This window comes from Myzus persicae, unplaced genomic scaffold (assembly GCF_001856785.1).
Source record: "Myzus persicae strain clone G006 unplaced genomic scaffold, MPER_G0061.0, whole genome shotgun sequence".
Lineage (NCBI taxonomy): Eukaryota > Metazoa > Arthropoda > Insecta > Hemiptera > Aphididae > Myzus > Myzus persicae.
In genome coordinates this window covers 640,752-658,997 of record NW_019100615.1, presented here as the reverse complement: position 1 = coordinate 658,997, position 18,246 = coordinate 640,752, and the positions used below count along the sequence as shown (strand labels likewise).

The following is an 18,246-nucleotide window of genomic DNA, read 5'->3' as shown; positions in this document are numbered from 1 at the left end:
ATATTATGTACTACCTATACTATAATTCCTAAACCTAACATTTTGAACGTGAATTTTTTTGTTGGCTATCTGAACGCGTTTATTATATTATATTAATGTGTATTATTTTTTTTATAAAATGTTTAACGCTACACGCTCAGCTAAGCTTATTTGACTTAAATTTACATCATTTAAATTGATTGTAGATGCACTTCGAAATATTGATGACGCTACATTATATTATAATCAATTTTTTAATAATTTTTTACCACTGATATTTTTATTTCTTATCAAATGATCGTTATTGTTATACATAACAATATGAGATACTTACCCATCCGAGAAAAAGTAGTTTTTAATTGTAAAAACATTATGTATCTTGTCACCAAAATCTGAATTAACATGCGTCAACGAGAAATTAATATGAAGTTTATCTAGAACTCATTAAATGTTTAACGACTTGACCTATATCGTTGCAAAAATATTATTGTTAACGTTAGCGATTTTTAATGAAAGGTTGTAATTGAGGTTTGATTGAATACTCGAATCTTATGTAATTTAATGAAACACGTTTATATGTAATAACCCTTGAAGGTATAAATACAATAGAAAAATCAATTTTCTTAAGCCCCTTAAATTTCGTGCATATTGTTTTGAGTTTTTGATAACACAACTCCAATTACATGTTCAAAGTTTTGGAAAAACACTAACGAGTTAAAATATACGTTTTTGAAACAATCTGCGTAGAAATTAATATGTTAATTGACCTGTAAGAGATTAGTTTTGTAATTATAATATTATTATATGAAATAAATAAAAAAAAGAGATTGAAGATGGCTTGTGCGAGTGAACTACTGTGACAACGTCACATTTGTTTTTATTCGAATGTTAAATAATATGGAAATTACAACAACACTGTTGAACGCATTTCAGATGGAAATGTTCCTGACATCTGACTGGTTATAGTAATAATAACGTCGGTTGTGATTTCATCATCTAAAATTCTAAACCAAAGAGACCGATAAACATACTCAATTATCAATTATTTGGAATGCGTTAAACAATTTAAACATTTATTTTAGAAAATCGTCCAATTAAAAAAGCTCATATTATTGTGTTTTATACACATAAGTGAATTATTACATTTCACTAGTTTTTTTTTTTAATATTACCTAATATTTTTATTGATACAATAATCATATCGAATTAGAAACTGTTTGTTATTTATACACAAACGATAATATATTACATTTTATCGTACACGTGCCAGCCGGTTAATGGCATAGTTTACATATTATACCAATACACACTTTAAAAATATGTTGAAATTAAATTAGCCATATAAGAGAGTTTTTAATTTGTACTAGGTTTTTTTTTACTATTCATATTAATATTTATGCAGTAATAATATCGAACGAGAAATGTTTTATTATTTATACACAAACGATAATATTTCATATTTTATCGTACACGTGCCAGTCGGTTAATGGTATTGTTAAGCTATTACACTAATACACACTTTAAAATTTTGAAATAAAATTAGTTCTTAATTTACAAAATTATATATCATAAAGAAATGATGACGATATACCCAATTAACTGAACAGAATACTCTGAGCCCACAAATTGAAATGACAAATAATACAATTCTTAAAACAATCAGATTTGTAAAGACTAATTTATAAATTAAAGAGTACTTTTAGTACTTTTAGTAGTTACTTTTAAGCAAATATTAACACACAAAAAAAATATAAATAATATGTTAATTTTTCTGAATATACCTAATGCTTATAAACATTTTTGTTGAAGCTCATTGTTTAATACAATAAATAAATTCCACATACATTATATTTTGATGTTTTTTCAGTAATAAGCTGTAGAAATAATATGTACTTTAACCTGTGAAATAACACAATACATAGATAAATACAATACAATGACCATAGATCAAAGACTAGCTAATCAAAATTAAAATACAATCAAATTAATGTTGTGCAATGATATGTTTCAACGCAACATTTTAATTTTAATAATTAAATAATATATAATTTTAAAAACAAAACTATGAAGCTGCGATGAAAAAATTGAAATTAAAATCGAAAATGTTTTGTTATTCGATTTCAAGCTCTGGTAATAATTTTTCAAATAACAATTACAAGTATATATATATACGCCTACTTGTAAATTTAATTAAACAATTAGGCTGCGCGGACAATAATAATTGGGGGTGGCTTGTGCAATTGTCACTGGCTCACGACTTTGTTATGTTAAACGAGTAGATTCCTTTGTCTAGTCAGTATGATTATTCGGTATACACGTAATATTATGTATATAGTGGACAAAACACGAAAATGGAAAAATACGCACTATATACATGTTCGCGACGCGGGCACGATTCCGCCGCACAAAAGGAAGGTAATTTTGCGGCGCACTTTCCACTTTCCTCGTTACCCTGCCGTCATAATCTCCGGAGCCCCGGCGCCTTTGATCTCCAATCATGCGCTCCTGCTTTCTGTAATCATTTCATAGCATTTGTCCCGCAAGCAGCCCCGGGTCAGCCGATCCTGTGCGTGTACACATGCAAACGGTTTCCCGCAATGTCCTTCAAACGCCGGGCGCGGGTAGAAAAATCCTCGGTCTATTGTGTGTGTGTGTGTGTGTGTGTGTGTGTGTAGTCGACTTCGTTATCTGCATTATTAAGTTTAACCGTCCGAGAGTTCTGTGTTGGTGACATTTGCAGGACACGCGTGTTTGAGGGGGGGGGGTGCTTACACAAAGATGTACTTAGTAACAAACGCCGCCCGGCCGACCGGAGTGCAAAATATATAATGCTTAATAGTACCGCGAAATGACATATTGCCACGGTGTCATTAGCAAACCGAGTAGGACGGCGTAAGACGAATTTCAAAAAGTGATGTTTGTTTTTTTTTAGGTACCTATGTATATTTCATTATTACGCGAAACACGTTAATTGTTCGCAATGAAAATCGAGAAAACTACGTTTGTATAAAAGTATAACATGTATTCGGAAAAAATAGTGAAAAGAAATTAAAACGCCGGTCGATGGAGCAAACTGTAAAATCGTATTTAATTTAATTATCAATTACGTAACAATAAATACGAACTAAAATACTTTTTCTGTAATTAAAGTTTAAAAGTTAACGAACCGAGTAAATCGTTCAATAATTCGATACCGAATGATTATGTTTGTGATTTATTTTAAATAATATTTTACATAATAGCTTACGGCAAACAAACTGTACAAACCAAAGTAATTATTTATTTATGACTTTGTTGTTGTTGGAAGGATTAAAGTTTGTTTACTGCGAATTAGAGTCTTATCATTTTGCATGATTCTATAGGTTTTATCTTACATTAATTGTATTAAGTACAATATATTAATAAATTGTACCTAATCGATGGATGTAATGTGAACAAAAATAGTTTGAAAGGCGAAAAGCTTCTCTTTCTCATACATGCACGAGAAGACAAATTAGTGCATCAATTATTCAATTTTTTTTTTTATTAATTTATTATTTTGCAAGTTATTAAAAACAAACTAAATGTATTACACTGTTTGTATATGCCTATGTAGGCAAAAAATAATAATTTAGTAGTACTATATAATATATGCTATGATAAAGATATAAATTTGTCAATTATATAATTAATTAATTAATTAATTAGTAAGTGACTAATTAAAAATAATATGATTTCATAACAATGTCATTTTTTTGTTTAGACATGTTATTTCTAAATCATAATAATTTTATATTCATGTGATTATTCATTGTTTCGGGGGACGTTGTGCATATGTTATTCCACGAACCACGAAACTTTCTCGGGGGTCATACCTGGAACTGCAAGCTTGGTATCTCGGAACTTTGTAATGCGTTGATTGAGGACTTTCTATAATTCTCAATTTAAAAATGTTTTCTATAGTTTTGAGATGATAGGCTCTTATTTGGCTGCTCCGTATTTTTTAGGTAGAAACATAATATTATGTCCAGTTCAAAGCAGTGTAAACGAGAAGGTGCGTTATCGAAAGCTGTTCTGTAAAATCGGTTCGTTCTGTATTTCATGCATTCTTTCGGTCGAATGATTGAGATAGTTGTCCCAGATAAGCATCTACATTTAAGTCTAGATTAGGGAGACATCGTCCACTAATTGATGGATCGGGCACACTCTAATGTTAGTTGGATTGTTTTCTGGTTTGGCGTAATGTTAAAAGGGATAAATTCATACCATAAAAGTGATACCACGTCAAAAGCGTGGATTCAGGGTTTCTGATGTATACCATTAACAAGGTTTCGTACAGGTGGACATCTCCTTTATTCGAAGTGTCGAATACATACATTTTTTGGTTAAGAAGTAAGGAACAAACAAAACCTATTACCTTCTTCAAAAAAATTAAAAATAATGACCCTGATACCATGACACCCCCCCCCTCCGTTTGTAAAGCCATCGGTATGGTGGTTCTTTCCCGTAATGTGTCTCAGTAGTTTGCAGATATTTCATAAAAGTAAATAGTTCAATACCCCAACAATTATAACTATGTTATAATATGTCAAGCATTATTATTATGTTATGGAAATTATCCATTATTTATAATTCAGAATTTATTTAAGTCCATCTTTATAGGGAAACGTTTTATCTTTGGTTAGACACATAATATTGGTTATTTTATTAAAGAGGTTAGCTTAGGTTCTCCGGAAATTAAAATAGTAAATACGTTTTTTTATTTTATAGTTAAATAAATATTCATTTTTGATTGTTATTAAATTAAATTCGTATGTTTTAGTTATTTTTGCTCGTTGTGAAAATGGTAATATTAAAAAATGGCAATAAAATTATAAAAACATTTATTCGTATATATGGATAAAGTGGTATTGTTTATACGAATTTGTTTTTTTATTAAATATATTTAATTTGTATTAAAAGAAAAAAACATTACCACCCTAAAATTTGACTAACTTCCAACCCATTGGTGTAAGTTATAATTGCTCTCGACTCTCGAGTAAGTTTAATATCAATATTTGAATTATATCGACTGCAGCAAGCTTGGTGACGATGTTCACGTCGTGTTCCTATGTGTGCATAATGATCTAACCTAATACAAAACGTGTTTGTAGTGTAGAATACTCATTCGTATTTGTTGACCTTTTCAACCGCATGCGCGTAAACTTCAGTAATTAAAATGTTTAATCATACCGCACAGGATTAAAGATAGCGTTTCGCATTCGCCATAAAACTACCCCCGCACCCCGTTACAAATATTGCATTTTTGTTAATTTCGTTTAAACATAGCCTGTAGTCGTAGAACGAGCGTGATCAGCGGGTGTAAGCCCGTGGAAATCGCACCAAATAAATTAACACCTGCCCCGGTAAAGTGTATAATAATAATCATAAAAACAACAACATATTATAACGGTGTGCCACGCTTACTGCAAAAAGGTGTTTTTATCCGGAATTATTGCTCAGCACCGTATTAATTTCGACCTTTAAAACTAGGAGAATTTTATTCAAACGATATCCAACCGTACACGACTGCTGCAGTATATTAATTCATTTTTATATTACTACCATTGTCCATATCATCAACTACGATGGTAATTACTAATCAGCTGTAACATCAATATTCACGTTGTGTTAACATTACCAATACCTATATTGAGATATAGTCATTTTGATTTATTTAAGATATGAAATTATTGTTTTTTTTTATCTGATTATAATGAGTCATTACTAATGACCAATCGCGTAGTATATAGATGCACGATGATGAGTAAAGTTTTTATTACGTGTTGGGCATAAGGCAGGATCAGTATTTCCCATGAGGTGTCTAATGTCTGTCAGGTAGAATTTAGTGTGGTCAATTCTTAGTCGGTATGAGACTACCTTTTTCTTCGATTCAATATATTACCGTGCATATTTCATACATCTGGTACATCAACAAGTGATGAAAAGAAAAGTGTTTCACTATTGACGTTGCTATTATTCCGTTTCTTGCTGCTATATTTGGCTCCTTATATCGCTTTATGTTGCAATATCTCGGGTTCCATATAAATTGTTTATCCGTTTTATTGGATTTGAAAAGAAATTTGCTGATTTTTACGAGTGCTCCATTAGTATTCCATTATTGATTCAAAATTGGATGGGTACTAAGTGAGTTATAATAATATTATGATAGGTATACTTAATGTAAAAGTATTGTACAGTAGTGAAACACTAATTTGAATCAGAAGAACGGTTTAAACTAGTGATGTGAGTTTGTAAATTTACCATGTAAAACCTTACCAGTAAAGTAAATTTACCATAAATTTCCAAAAAAAATGTACAATCTACATTTTTTTTTACCGCTCAAACAGTTGAGCGACCACTTTATTTGTATGTTTTTGTATTTTTTTGTCGAGATATAAGGATTATAATACAAATCAGGATTTTTTGCAAATGATAATGACAGTTACGTGATACGAATCATTGTGGTATGGTGAATGTGGTTACTGGTTCTGTTAGTTTGATACGATACGTTATCACTTATCGTTATCTCATCACATTTATTTTGAATACAATATTATTATAAGTTATAAATAGAATGGCCATAATAAATAATAATAATTTTCAATATATTTGTTATTATTATTTTTTTTTTTTTATTAAATAAAGTTTTACTGACATCTTATTTGTATGTTCAATTTTATTTTGTAAATGCTAATTAACACATAATAAGTCATGAAGCCTCGACAAATTATGAATTATTATTAATTGTTATTTTTAATAAAGCAATTAAATACAAATACTTTAATTTATATCTATCTTGTCTTCTTTACATAATATTGTGAAAAAATTCAACAGGCACACTATAAATTGAATTTTAATAAAAATTTACCAATTTTACCGTAAATTACCAAAAAATTCTTTTAAAACCTAACCTAACCTTCCACATCACTAGTTTAAACGGTTACGTGTCATCTCCGATCGGTGTGGTTTCTTGAGGTTTTTTTAATAGGGTTCCTTAATTACATCGTGACAATTTCTTTTATCTTTTCACTTTTACTTTATCAATAGTAAATACTTACCTATGTAATATGTATTCTGCGTGTATGGAATTGAAGTGCTGTATATTCAATAATTAAATTTATTTAAAAAAAAAAAGGAATTTGCAAATAACTTTTATCGGATGCATACCAATACAATTTACATTATAATTACATATTCTAAATACCTATATTATGTTATACAGATTATGGGTTTCCTAACATACCTATTTGAACTTTTACGCATCGGCCGACGGAGAGTTTGTAAATTTAATGGCAGGCCGAAAATAGGGGTGCCTAATTACACCCTATAGTATAGGGCTTATACCATACCCCAAATGACACTTCTGCATATAATATATTATATTATATCGGACACTAGCCACCAAATCGGTTAGGTGTTGCAAGGGACGTTGGCGTGCTCACGTGCTGTAATAATATTGTCCTATGCATGCATGTATTGTGATTAAATCGAAAATTGAATTAACTCGAGATATCATACGCGAGTTTGTTATAATAACGTTTTCGGCGAACGCATATAATTTTTTTTAGTCGTTCCCTCGAGACTCGTAGAAGCGGAGTAACGGAAACACGAAAATGCTCATCACTCGTGTACGCGAGTCGAAACGGCTTAAAAACTGTTTGGGATGAAATGCAGAGGAGCAAACTGGTGCGATTCGGAGAACATATTATTATCGTTATAATAAGCATGGCAAGAAGGCGGTCGTAAAAATAGTTTCATTTTTTAGCAGACGCTAATCGAACGGCGTTTACTGCGTATTGCGTTTAGCGATGATATCAAACAGTTAGCATTCAAATAATGGGTGGAAATGCCGGTTAAAATTATATTTTATATTTTAGTACCTTTATACCTTAATTATAATTACTATTTCACTAATCTACTGCTCGATCCCTTTTTAAAGAGGTTAATACTGTGTATTATATCAACGAAAATGAGTTCACAGAAAAAGCTATCACATCTAAATGATATGATGAATTTTGATCATTTATTTTTTTATGTGATAAAAAATTTTATTGAAGTCGGATCAAACTCCAAATTGTTGTTTTACTTTAAAAAGTGCTAGAAAATTACGTTTGAAAAAGATCAAATATTGTGCATTATTCAAATGTATAGTTTAGCTTCCATTGTTATAATTTTGAAAATCAGGTGTCGATCCGACTTGCAAAATGTTTTCTTTTTTTTAAATAAAACAAAAAACAACAAAATTCAACTATTTTTACAGGGCGTGAGAGTTTTCTGGTAAAACTTTTTTTTGTACTAAAAAACGTGTATATCCGTTATATTATAATATTGTCTTCTATGACATTTTCAATGTCTATTGCTTCTATTTGATTATTTCTTTTTTACATAATAATATATTGGTATATTATATTATTATTTCTACCGTATGAACAATTGGGTATGCTCTATAACTTAGTTCATGTACAATCTCAGTACCCTATCCATATTTTTGAACTGTGTTTGCGAGATATACAACTAGACTGTTTGATCACAAATTCCCATAGCTTTCAATTTTTTAACTCTTGTATTTTGCACATACTCGACAATTTTACATTTGTTTGTACCGTGTTTTTGAGGACACGTGGTATAATATATAATTATTTATTATTGTAATATGTAAATATGACAATATGTTTGTATTTTCGTACTGTAGACTTTCACCGAGGTATGCGATAAAGTAAAAACCCTATGATAATATTATTGCACTTATATGTATGGTTATTCAGCACGCAACTCGGAGGCGCCCAAAAATAAATTTCTCATGCAATTCGTTTGTTACGATTATAAATCTTTATCTGCCGTACGCGATTCGGATGCTCCTACGGGTGCAGGAATATCACAATCCACAATGGTAGCTATTAACAGGGTTTAGCGTGCATACACACAGGTATAATATTGTACACTGCGATTTCCGGATATGACTTTTCGTTCGGTTTTCGAGAGGGCGAATTATAATAATAATAATAATAATAAAGGGAGACCTCATTAGACCAAACTCGCAAGCCAGCAGGGCAGCGGCGGAGTTGGATTTCAAAGGCTTTTATGCACGGGACTCTTCATTATAAAGGAGATCTTATTAAAAGATAGCACTGCAGGTTCGTCTTTTCACCATGAACTACTACTACCTATATAATACACTACCACTAAACTACTCAGCCACTACTGCCACTATTACTACTGCTAGCATAATACTGCTAATTATAATAATAAACACAACCGCTGCGACCGCGATAACAATAATTAAATATTAATATTTCGACCTGGGTATTTATAATATTTTATACTGGGTGATTCACCGACCATTGCTCGATCATATTTTTGTCTTTAGTCGCTATTAAACCTACCTGGACCATTTCTTAAAATTATTAATGTAGACTTGGTTAGTATTGATTACTAAAATGTTCGAACCATCGTAGCTCATATCTTCCAAACCCACCATTATAGACGCACTATCTTTTACACACAAAGTTAAATAACTCAAAAACTAGAAGTTGTAATTTTTAGTTTGACAAGTGAAAATTTTCAAATAAAATATAATCCGTTAAATAATTTACAGTAGGAAATTGGGGAGGGGTCATTTGAAAAACAAAACTTTGTGTCTTTTCAGGGCACTCCTTAGGTGATCGAAAAAATCTAAAAAATTTGAAAATATATTTTCTAAGTTCGTATATATTTAAAAATTCCAAAACTCAGACTTTAAGTTGAAGGAGAAAAAAGAGAGTAAGCCTGTTTGGGGAAACACCCTGTATACGGACGCATTATATACGAAATAGTAGTAGCTGCTTAGCACAACGGATATTATTCGTCGACGGACACATTAACGAAAAACACAGGCTACGCTTCATTAAGCCGCCGCCGTGTTATATTGTACGACGACAATTCAATTTCCAAAACCACGAGCGCGCGTCAACAGGTCTTGAAAACCCAGCTATATAGCAACGTTTAATTATTGTTGTTATTACATATTATTATATAGGTAGGTAAGTATGGTTTTCGACCCTTCAACTCGACCTCGAGACTCGAACCTATATATATATATGTGAGTACGACAACTCTTTCGAGAACACGCAAAACGCCATTTTGTATACATAATATTTAAATAGACGTACTTACTTCTATAAACAAGTATTATATGTATTCGGTTTTTCGGGCTTTTCGTGTTTGTTCGTTTATTTTATTCCGTTTTGCCGGTCAATTACGAGGGTTCACGTCGTGCCCTGCCCCCTCTCTCCGCTGGAATGCGAGGGATCTTTCGGCTCGGGATTGTGTTCGATTAACACACGCTGTACACACGTAAATCTGAATAATGGAAAACGTTTTTCTTTTTTTTTGCTGCTGTTGCTGCTGATAATAAGTATTAACGTATACAATATTTTAATACTAGTTTTTTACATCGTACTTTTTATCTCTCCTCGTCCACTCTTTGTACACGTGTTTTTCATTATCCGCGTGTTGTGCATGTTCAAACAAGGACAATTCCAATAATATACTATCCATATATCGATGTATTATCCCTATATATTTTATTACATACTATAGGGCGACCTTATCGATTCTTCAGCTTGTTTAACGTTAGAGATTTTGTTTTGTTTTTCCTTATAATGCATAAGGTGATTAACCAAGTACGTCCATTCTCCACTCTCTTTTAAATTCAAACTATGGTTTTTGGAATTTATAAAATAATATAATCTTAATTACCGAGAGGTACTAATATTAAAATACTTCAATTTTTATACCATTTAAGGACAGTGTCTTGTGTCATAACAAACGCTTTATTTTTTAAAAGAGATTTTGTCTTTTTTACTGTAAGTTGTTGAGTAGGTAAACGATTTTTTTTAAAAAAAATTGTTGTATCTTAATCGAAATTTAAATGAGCAGATTTTAAGTTTTTAAACTTTATATGTACAAAGAACTAAAAGTCCCAAAAATAAGACATAAAATATATGTAATATTTATTACAGTACTTATGACCTTTCCTTTACAAATTATAAAATGTTAATAAATATATTAACTACTATAATTTAAAAACCATATCATAGTCCTTATATCTTTTAAGTCTATATTATTATAACGGATTATTATCCTTAGTACCTACATAAAGTTTAATAACTCAAAAAACTAATTTTTTGAGTTTCAATTTATGTAGTATGCACTTTCTCCAAAATCTAAAAAAAATCATCTGCTTAACAATTTCCACTAAAAAAAAATGTTTGAATCATCTAAGTTCAAATCTAAATATTTAAAAAGTTGTCATTTATAAAAACATTTTAAAATTTCCAAAAATAATAATTTTAATGAAGTATGCATAGTTAAACATTTAATGTGAATGATAGCTGAATTATTATTTTGTATATTTAGTTATATTTAGTGTTTTATGGAAGCTTTAAACAAATACATACAATTATTTTTTCATTTAGGATTTCAAAGCTATATTAACGAGGAGAAATAATTATGATCTTAATAAATAATTACTTACACATCCATTGAAATATCAACCGGACGATCATATAACATCATTTTATTATTGGCTAATATTTTAAATGTTTATTTTTCATTGAAGAGTTAGGGTGGACAAGTGAAGGACGTAACTATACCACTGAGCATACTTGAATAATGATGTATATGTATATATTGTATATAATTTCAATATTAACTAGGAACGTATGTAGCTTGATCTAAAAAAGGAAATGGATTTTATACACCAATGGTGATCTCTGATATCTGATAATATAATACTTAACAGGTACACAAAACACTGTATGTATTATATTGTGAAATATTTGCAATTTAATTAAAAGGATAAAAAATATATAATATTATGTACAGCGTAGGTGCATCTCATTTAAAACGTTATCGATTTGCTTTTAGGGAGTTGTAAATAGCAGTCATATAGTTTACACATTTTATTAATTTTGTAACTTTATGTTTATAACTAGAGGTACTCACATATTGATAAGCAAAAAAAATAAATTAATTCTCCACTCCGCTCTGATACTAGAACGGTTTAGGGGTGGTTCATCAAATGTAGTGTGTCGGTGGCATGTCTATAATTATTTTTAACGGCTTGATATTTAACAGAGATCATGATTTAGGAAATGATATTTATTTTTAAATTATCTAACACCCTCTCTCCAGATATTTAACAGTTAAAAATGAAATCAGTATATTTTATTTTATGCAATTTATCTCTTAACATATGAGAAACAAATTTTAATAGAGTAAAAATATGAGAATGAAAAAAATGTTTATTTATTTGTTTTTAATGTTTTATTAATGTTGTTATTACATAAGCCTCCAGCAATACTTATGTATATACTTAGTTTTCATATAATAGTTGATTGATTGGGTTCTATTATTGTAATTTTTAATTTTCATACAATAGTTGTAATATAAAATAAGTATGTACTTAGCAATTATCAAAATAATAGAGGTCCGATGATACCCAGATACCTAATAGTAATAACCAAAAATTAAAAAGTATTACAGTCCTGTACTTGAAGAGAGTAAATTTGTTATTCGAATATTACTTTAGGTATATTATGTATTATTTTACTATTTATTTTTGTTTTGTTTGTACCTCTTACACTTTTAACAAATCTGCTTATTATGTGCTTTGGCATAAATGTAGGTTGTATTTATTCAGTTTAAAAAAATATATATGATTGGTTTTAATTTAGTTCAGGTATTTTTTTTATTTAACTAGTATTTTCTACAAGTTAAAAAAATAAACAAAAAGTAACTTCCATAGCTACTGTGGTGCGTATAAAACACACGGGTGGGGCTGACAGTGGCGACGGCAGTGATGGTGTATTACACAATTAAATTCAAATTGACGAGAGCACTGTTACTGAAATCATTCGAGAGCTGAATAGGAGAGAGAAATGGGATAATGCTAATAAATAAGATTAGTGCGGTGCTAACTTACACCGGTCGTACACTCAACCACTGTGCCTGTGTGTTCTATAACGTGTACATAGTTATATACGTTTGAACGTTTCTCTCTCTATCTACACTATAATATTATAATATTTTGAATGGTGTAATACGTACACGTACAACAGTGAAGCTGGCGCTCATCTCTCGTTCGGAATTAAACGCCGCGAACATAGCATAATATTATTATGTATCACCAATAAACATTTATCGCGGTCCGATCCAAAAGTCGCGTATGCCCCTAATCTATATATTACAACAGCCATATATAAGCAGTAAATAATACACAATATTAAACGAAAATATGCACAAGACATTGTGAAGGTGTGTAATGTGTATGATAATGGAAATGTATTTTTTGCTGAAAGACAAAATAATTACATCATTATATAGTGCTATTCACTTTTAGTATTTACTTTCTTGTAGTTTATACAGTTCGAATAATGCATAAAAAAACAATAAAACATTATGCAGCTATTATAATTACTGCAGCTGCTGATCTGGCCAGTAATGGATTTCGGCATGAAAAAGGTGTAGACACAAAATTGGAAGTGAACAAATTAAATTTTGTATATTTTAAGTGTGTATAAACAGTATAAACACCCAAGCGTGTATGAATATCTGTATCACTAATTGTCCTCAACACGTTCGTGGTTTTTTCCATAAACGGAACAGAACTTTAACTTTGGGGCTGTTTTTATTTTTCAATACTATAAAATTTATAATTAATTCGCAAAAAATGTACTACCTACCTTCTAAAGTTCATGCTTAATCTAATGAAATACTCGAGTTGTGCTTTATATCTACACAACAAAAGCACTTCACTGAATAAATGAATATAATATGAATTCAATATATTAAATTGAAAGAAGTTAGTTAACACAAAACAGTTATTATTTTGTTTAGTGTGCCAAGAGCGGTAGGTACCTCTACACCGACTTATTGGGACCACTCGCTTATTGTTCCGTTCTAAATGTTTTCAACACATATTTTAATAATTGTTGGGTTTTAATTTTTTTAAATTACATACTTACGAACTTTTAAAAAGCGGGTGTATGAAATCCCCTTAATATAATTCAATATACTAATGTTTCGTCGAAATTATAGCGCGGTACCTAACTGTTGTAATTAAGAAAAACAGTAGTCCGGTTATTGTTTAATTGCATTAATATTTTTTTCTTTTTAACGATAAATTATACAGCTACCTACGGACATTTCAAAAATAATTGTTAAAAACTGATAAAATGAAAGCACAAAAAAAAATATGTAATTGTATAAATGTTTCATTTTTTTTATTTAAAAGTCGTTAAATCACACTATATTATTACAATGATATTATTATAAAACAGCAAACTCAAATTACAATTTTAGATTTTTATTATTTTATCGTTTTAAATTTAACTTAAAAATTAACAGCAACGATTACTACTTCTTTTTTTTAAATTAAAATTTTGTATTATTTTTCTTTTAAAATAGTTGTTATTAATATCAATATAAATCAGTTTTTTCTAAAGTATTACTCGTTTTTAGCATTTGTTTGTTGTCCCATGATTTCGAGTAATCGGACAGAAAAAACTGATTAAAATCTAAAATTCTTTAACAGATGATAGGTTCATAATATTGTTCATCAGTAGTTAAATTTAAAAAGTAATAAAAAGTAATTATTTATTTTTCCTAGGCCAGTTCACTGTCACGCATAACGATGAATATGGAACAAGTGAATGGCACAGGCATCTCGTAATTAAGAATATAAATAAAAACGTATTACATTTATTCTTTAAATCTAAAAAATGATTGTTTAAAAAACTTAAATAATTATAAAACAATTTAATCATTGCTGTGGTACAATATCATAAAATCATAAAATCATATACTATTTTATTTTAAATTTAAATTTAAAAAAAAAATACAAAAACATATCAATAAGTCAAATAAATTGAAATTAAAACTAAAACCGAAAATTTTCAATCCCTGGGCTTATAAAATATATATTTGTATACAAGAAATTTCGATTCAACGTGGAGGATGTTTTTGATTCGAAAACGGAGAGTGTTGGGGACGGATTAGTATCGTTTGTGATCTAAGAGACGACTTAAGTATTATTATATTAAAATGTTTGTACACAGAATACAACTGAGACACACCTATGTGTCGTTGGGTCGATGATACGGTGTATTACTCGGCGGCGGCGACATCGCGATGCCGTTTCGGGATTTTCTGGAGATCGCGCGAGCAGCAATAAATATTACTTCCGTCTGGAATATCAAATCGGATGGCGAATATAATACAATTTCTACCACCGCCGCACGCACTACACGTGTATCGCACATCGATCATAAAATATATTTTTTGTCTTCATATCATATATGTTTCCCCGATACGCGAGTGAAAAAAAAAATAGAGAGAAAAAGTTGTTTTCCCCTTCTTTATTGTTCCCTGTGACTCGGCATACTTTTTCCAGAGCCGTGGTACACCCCGTACAACCGAAAACTTTGCTCTTACACCGAAGCTCCTCCGGCAACTGAGGAAAAAAATTATTTATCGATGCGATTTCTGTCTCATATACGAAAAGAAAATACATTTTTTACTTACGCGCGTTTAACTTTTTTTGGTACTGTGCTTATTACTATTATTATATTTATTTATTTATTATGTTATTATGATACGTTTTCCGTTTTATTTTTCAGTTAATACTATCGACGGTCAGAGCTTGGGACTCCGCAAACTCGAACACGTCTTACATGGACGACGTAAGTAATTCATTTCTAATCCATAAAATATATATATATATATATATATGAATAATACTGCCATATAGGTATATGCGCGTTCGTAGTTCGTTCGCAGTTAAGCCGTGTTAAGGTTTTAATATCCATTATAGCATGTTATTAAATTTAATATTATATAAATGTGCCTCTGCAGTCAGTTATTTTTTTTTTTTTTTACATCGACCTTTATAACGCAGGTATACTAGGTTGTAATATATACGAGTATTAATATTTACGGTATTTATATTTTTCTCTCGCCCGAGCGCACACGGAATATAATATACTCGTAGGTTAGGTATACGCTATATTATGATAATATACCTACAGACACATCGGATTCATTAACGAGATTTTTTTCCCATTTTCCGGCATTAAATATTATATTATTATCGTCACCGTAAGCTCCTGTTTTTACGTGCATATTTCATTTCGCAACCTACGCGTATAATAATAATAGTATTATTACTATTACTATACACCTGAAGCGTATTTTGGGACGAATTTCAGAGTCACGGTGATGTAACTGTATATATATATATAAATTATATACTGTAGGTACATATACAGTGGCAGCAGTTGACAGTGGGTATATAAAGTGCGCGTATACGACAACGCGTCACATTTGAAGTTTGGACTGTTCTGATGACTAAATTATAAATGGGGCACTAATCGATTCTCTCGGGCGTATTTCTGCAATATTTAATTTATGTCGCATCTCTCCAGTGTATAGGTCTGGTAGGTATATCTGAAGCGTTATACGTAACGATTTTAATTCGACAAAATATATATATGTATATATATATAGTATATAAATAGCTGGAAACATATTACTATTAAAACAAACAGGAACGTATTGTTATGCCACTATACCAACAATATCGTTATTATAATTATTATAATATGAGGGATAATAATATTGTGATATGTGATGAACGATATAAAGGGTGACACATCAACAGTATGCTCAGGCGCAAAATATTTTTCTTTAAAAAAGGATTTATTGAAATTCTGGTTTTTAGAAGTTTTAAGCAGGTTAAAAGCCATATTTTCAAATGTATTCAAAAATATTATAAGTCAGATTTGAATGAATGCATAATGAAGGAAATAATAGGGGTGAACATGCTCGGTGAATTACCCTCTGGTGTGTTATTATATTATAGCCATATACAGAACTATAAATATATTTCATCACTGCATACTAAACTATAATATTGTTATATTATAATATTAACAAAACATATTGTACGGTACAGTGGCGTATGCAGGGGAAGTGGGAGATGCAAGTCTTTTCATCAGAATTTGGAAAGAAATAAATGTGTACGATGTTTGTGTAGTTAATATGTTATGAATATAATATTATATAATGTTATGCAAACACGCAGTGCCTCCATAAATATATATGCCACTGAGTGGGCAAGTCCGCCCCAAAAAAAACAAAAAAAAAATATGCCACTGGTACGATACCTTATAATAAGAGTGCGAAGTTGTAAATAACATAGTTATTGCAACATAAGTTATAAAATTTATTATTCTGATTGATCGTATGATATGCTATAAGTTTAATCAAATAAATTGGTTTATAGCATAGAGATTGATAATATTAAATAATATCAAACACTATTAGTGCATATTTCGACATTGTAATATTTTAATGAATTATTACACGAAATTAACTATACTTTACATATAATTTCGTATTTTAATAAATATTAAGATGTTTTTAAACATTTTCGAAGAACTTAAGAAACCTGACCTCAAAAACAACTAATTTCAACATGAAAAATTATTATTATTCAAATTTTGATTAAAAATGTTACGATTAATGTTGAAAGAAATTAATAATTTGGGTTTCATTGCGGAATACCCAGAAAGGTTCAGCAATTACGATACTTATCTTCTACGAGTCAATCTCTATCTTTAATGTTGTTTTGCTATTTGTGACTACACATACTAAAATAATAAAATATCGATTCAGAATATGAAACATCACGATTGATGTTATTTATTTAATAGACGTTTACCTATAATATAGGTATAAAGTATTATTTTTCCATAGGTATTAGAATATATACATATGAGATAGTCAATTTGTACTGGTCAAGAGATAAATACGTATTTTTTTATAGTATGAGAACTCGTGGTCACCTTGGTCCGATTGGTCTTCGTGTTCGAGAACGTGCGATGGCGGAGCCACTTATCAACTACGAAGGTGCAATGCAGTGGTCGGCTGTAAAGGTCACCACGTCAGATACAAAATCTGCAACATGGAGGTAATTCGATAACGGTTGTACTTATGCAGTAATGCACTTAAGTAATTTTATAATTAAGTTTTCGTAACAATATTTTAAATAACAAACCAGTCTTTATGTGACGTCGGAATAACTATTGTAAAAAAGCAGCTTATTTTAAAAATTTCTCTTGAACGTGAATTTTCTTAAATTAGAGTAATTTATTAGAAATAGTATGGCAATAGATAATTTTCTTCTGGATAATACAAAATAATTCA

At 30.0% G+C, this 18,246-nt stretch overlaps 1 protein-coding gene across 5 annotated transcripts in view; it reads left to right on the top strand.

The window, feature by feature from the left end:
• Window positions 1-15,665: 15,665 nt before the first annotated feature.
• The window catches only part of LOC111036926 (ADAMTS-like protein 1), a 98,706-nt gene continuing 96,125 nt past the window's right edge, over window positions 15,666-18,246 (top strand). For all 5 annotated transcript variants that reach the window (XM_022319235.1, XM_022319254.1, XM_022319226.1 and 2 more), the window contains exons 1-2: window positions 15,666-15,722; window positions 17,867-18,010. In XM_022319235.1, coding sequence (XP_022174927.1) covers window positions 15,714-15,722; window positions 17,867-18,010 — 153 coding nt within the window. In that variant the 5' untranslated portion in view covers window positions 15,666-15,713. The remainder of the gene's footprint in view (window positions 15,723-17,866; window positions 18,011-18,246) is intronic.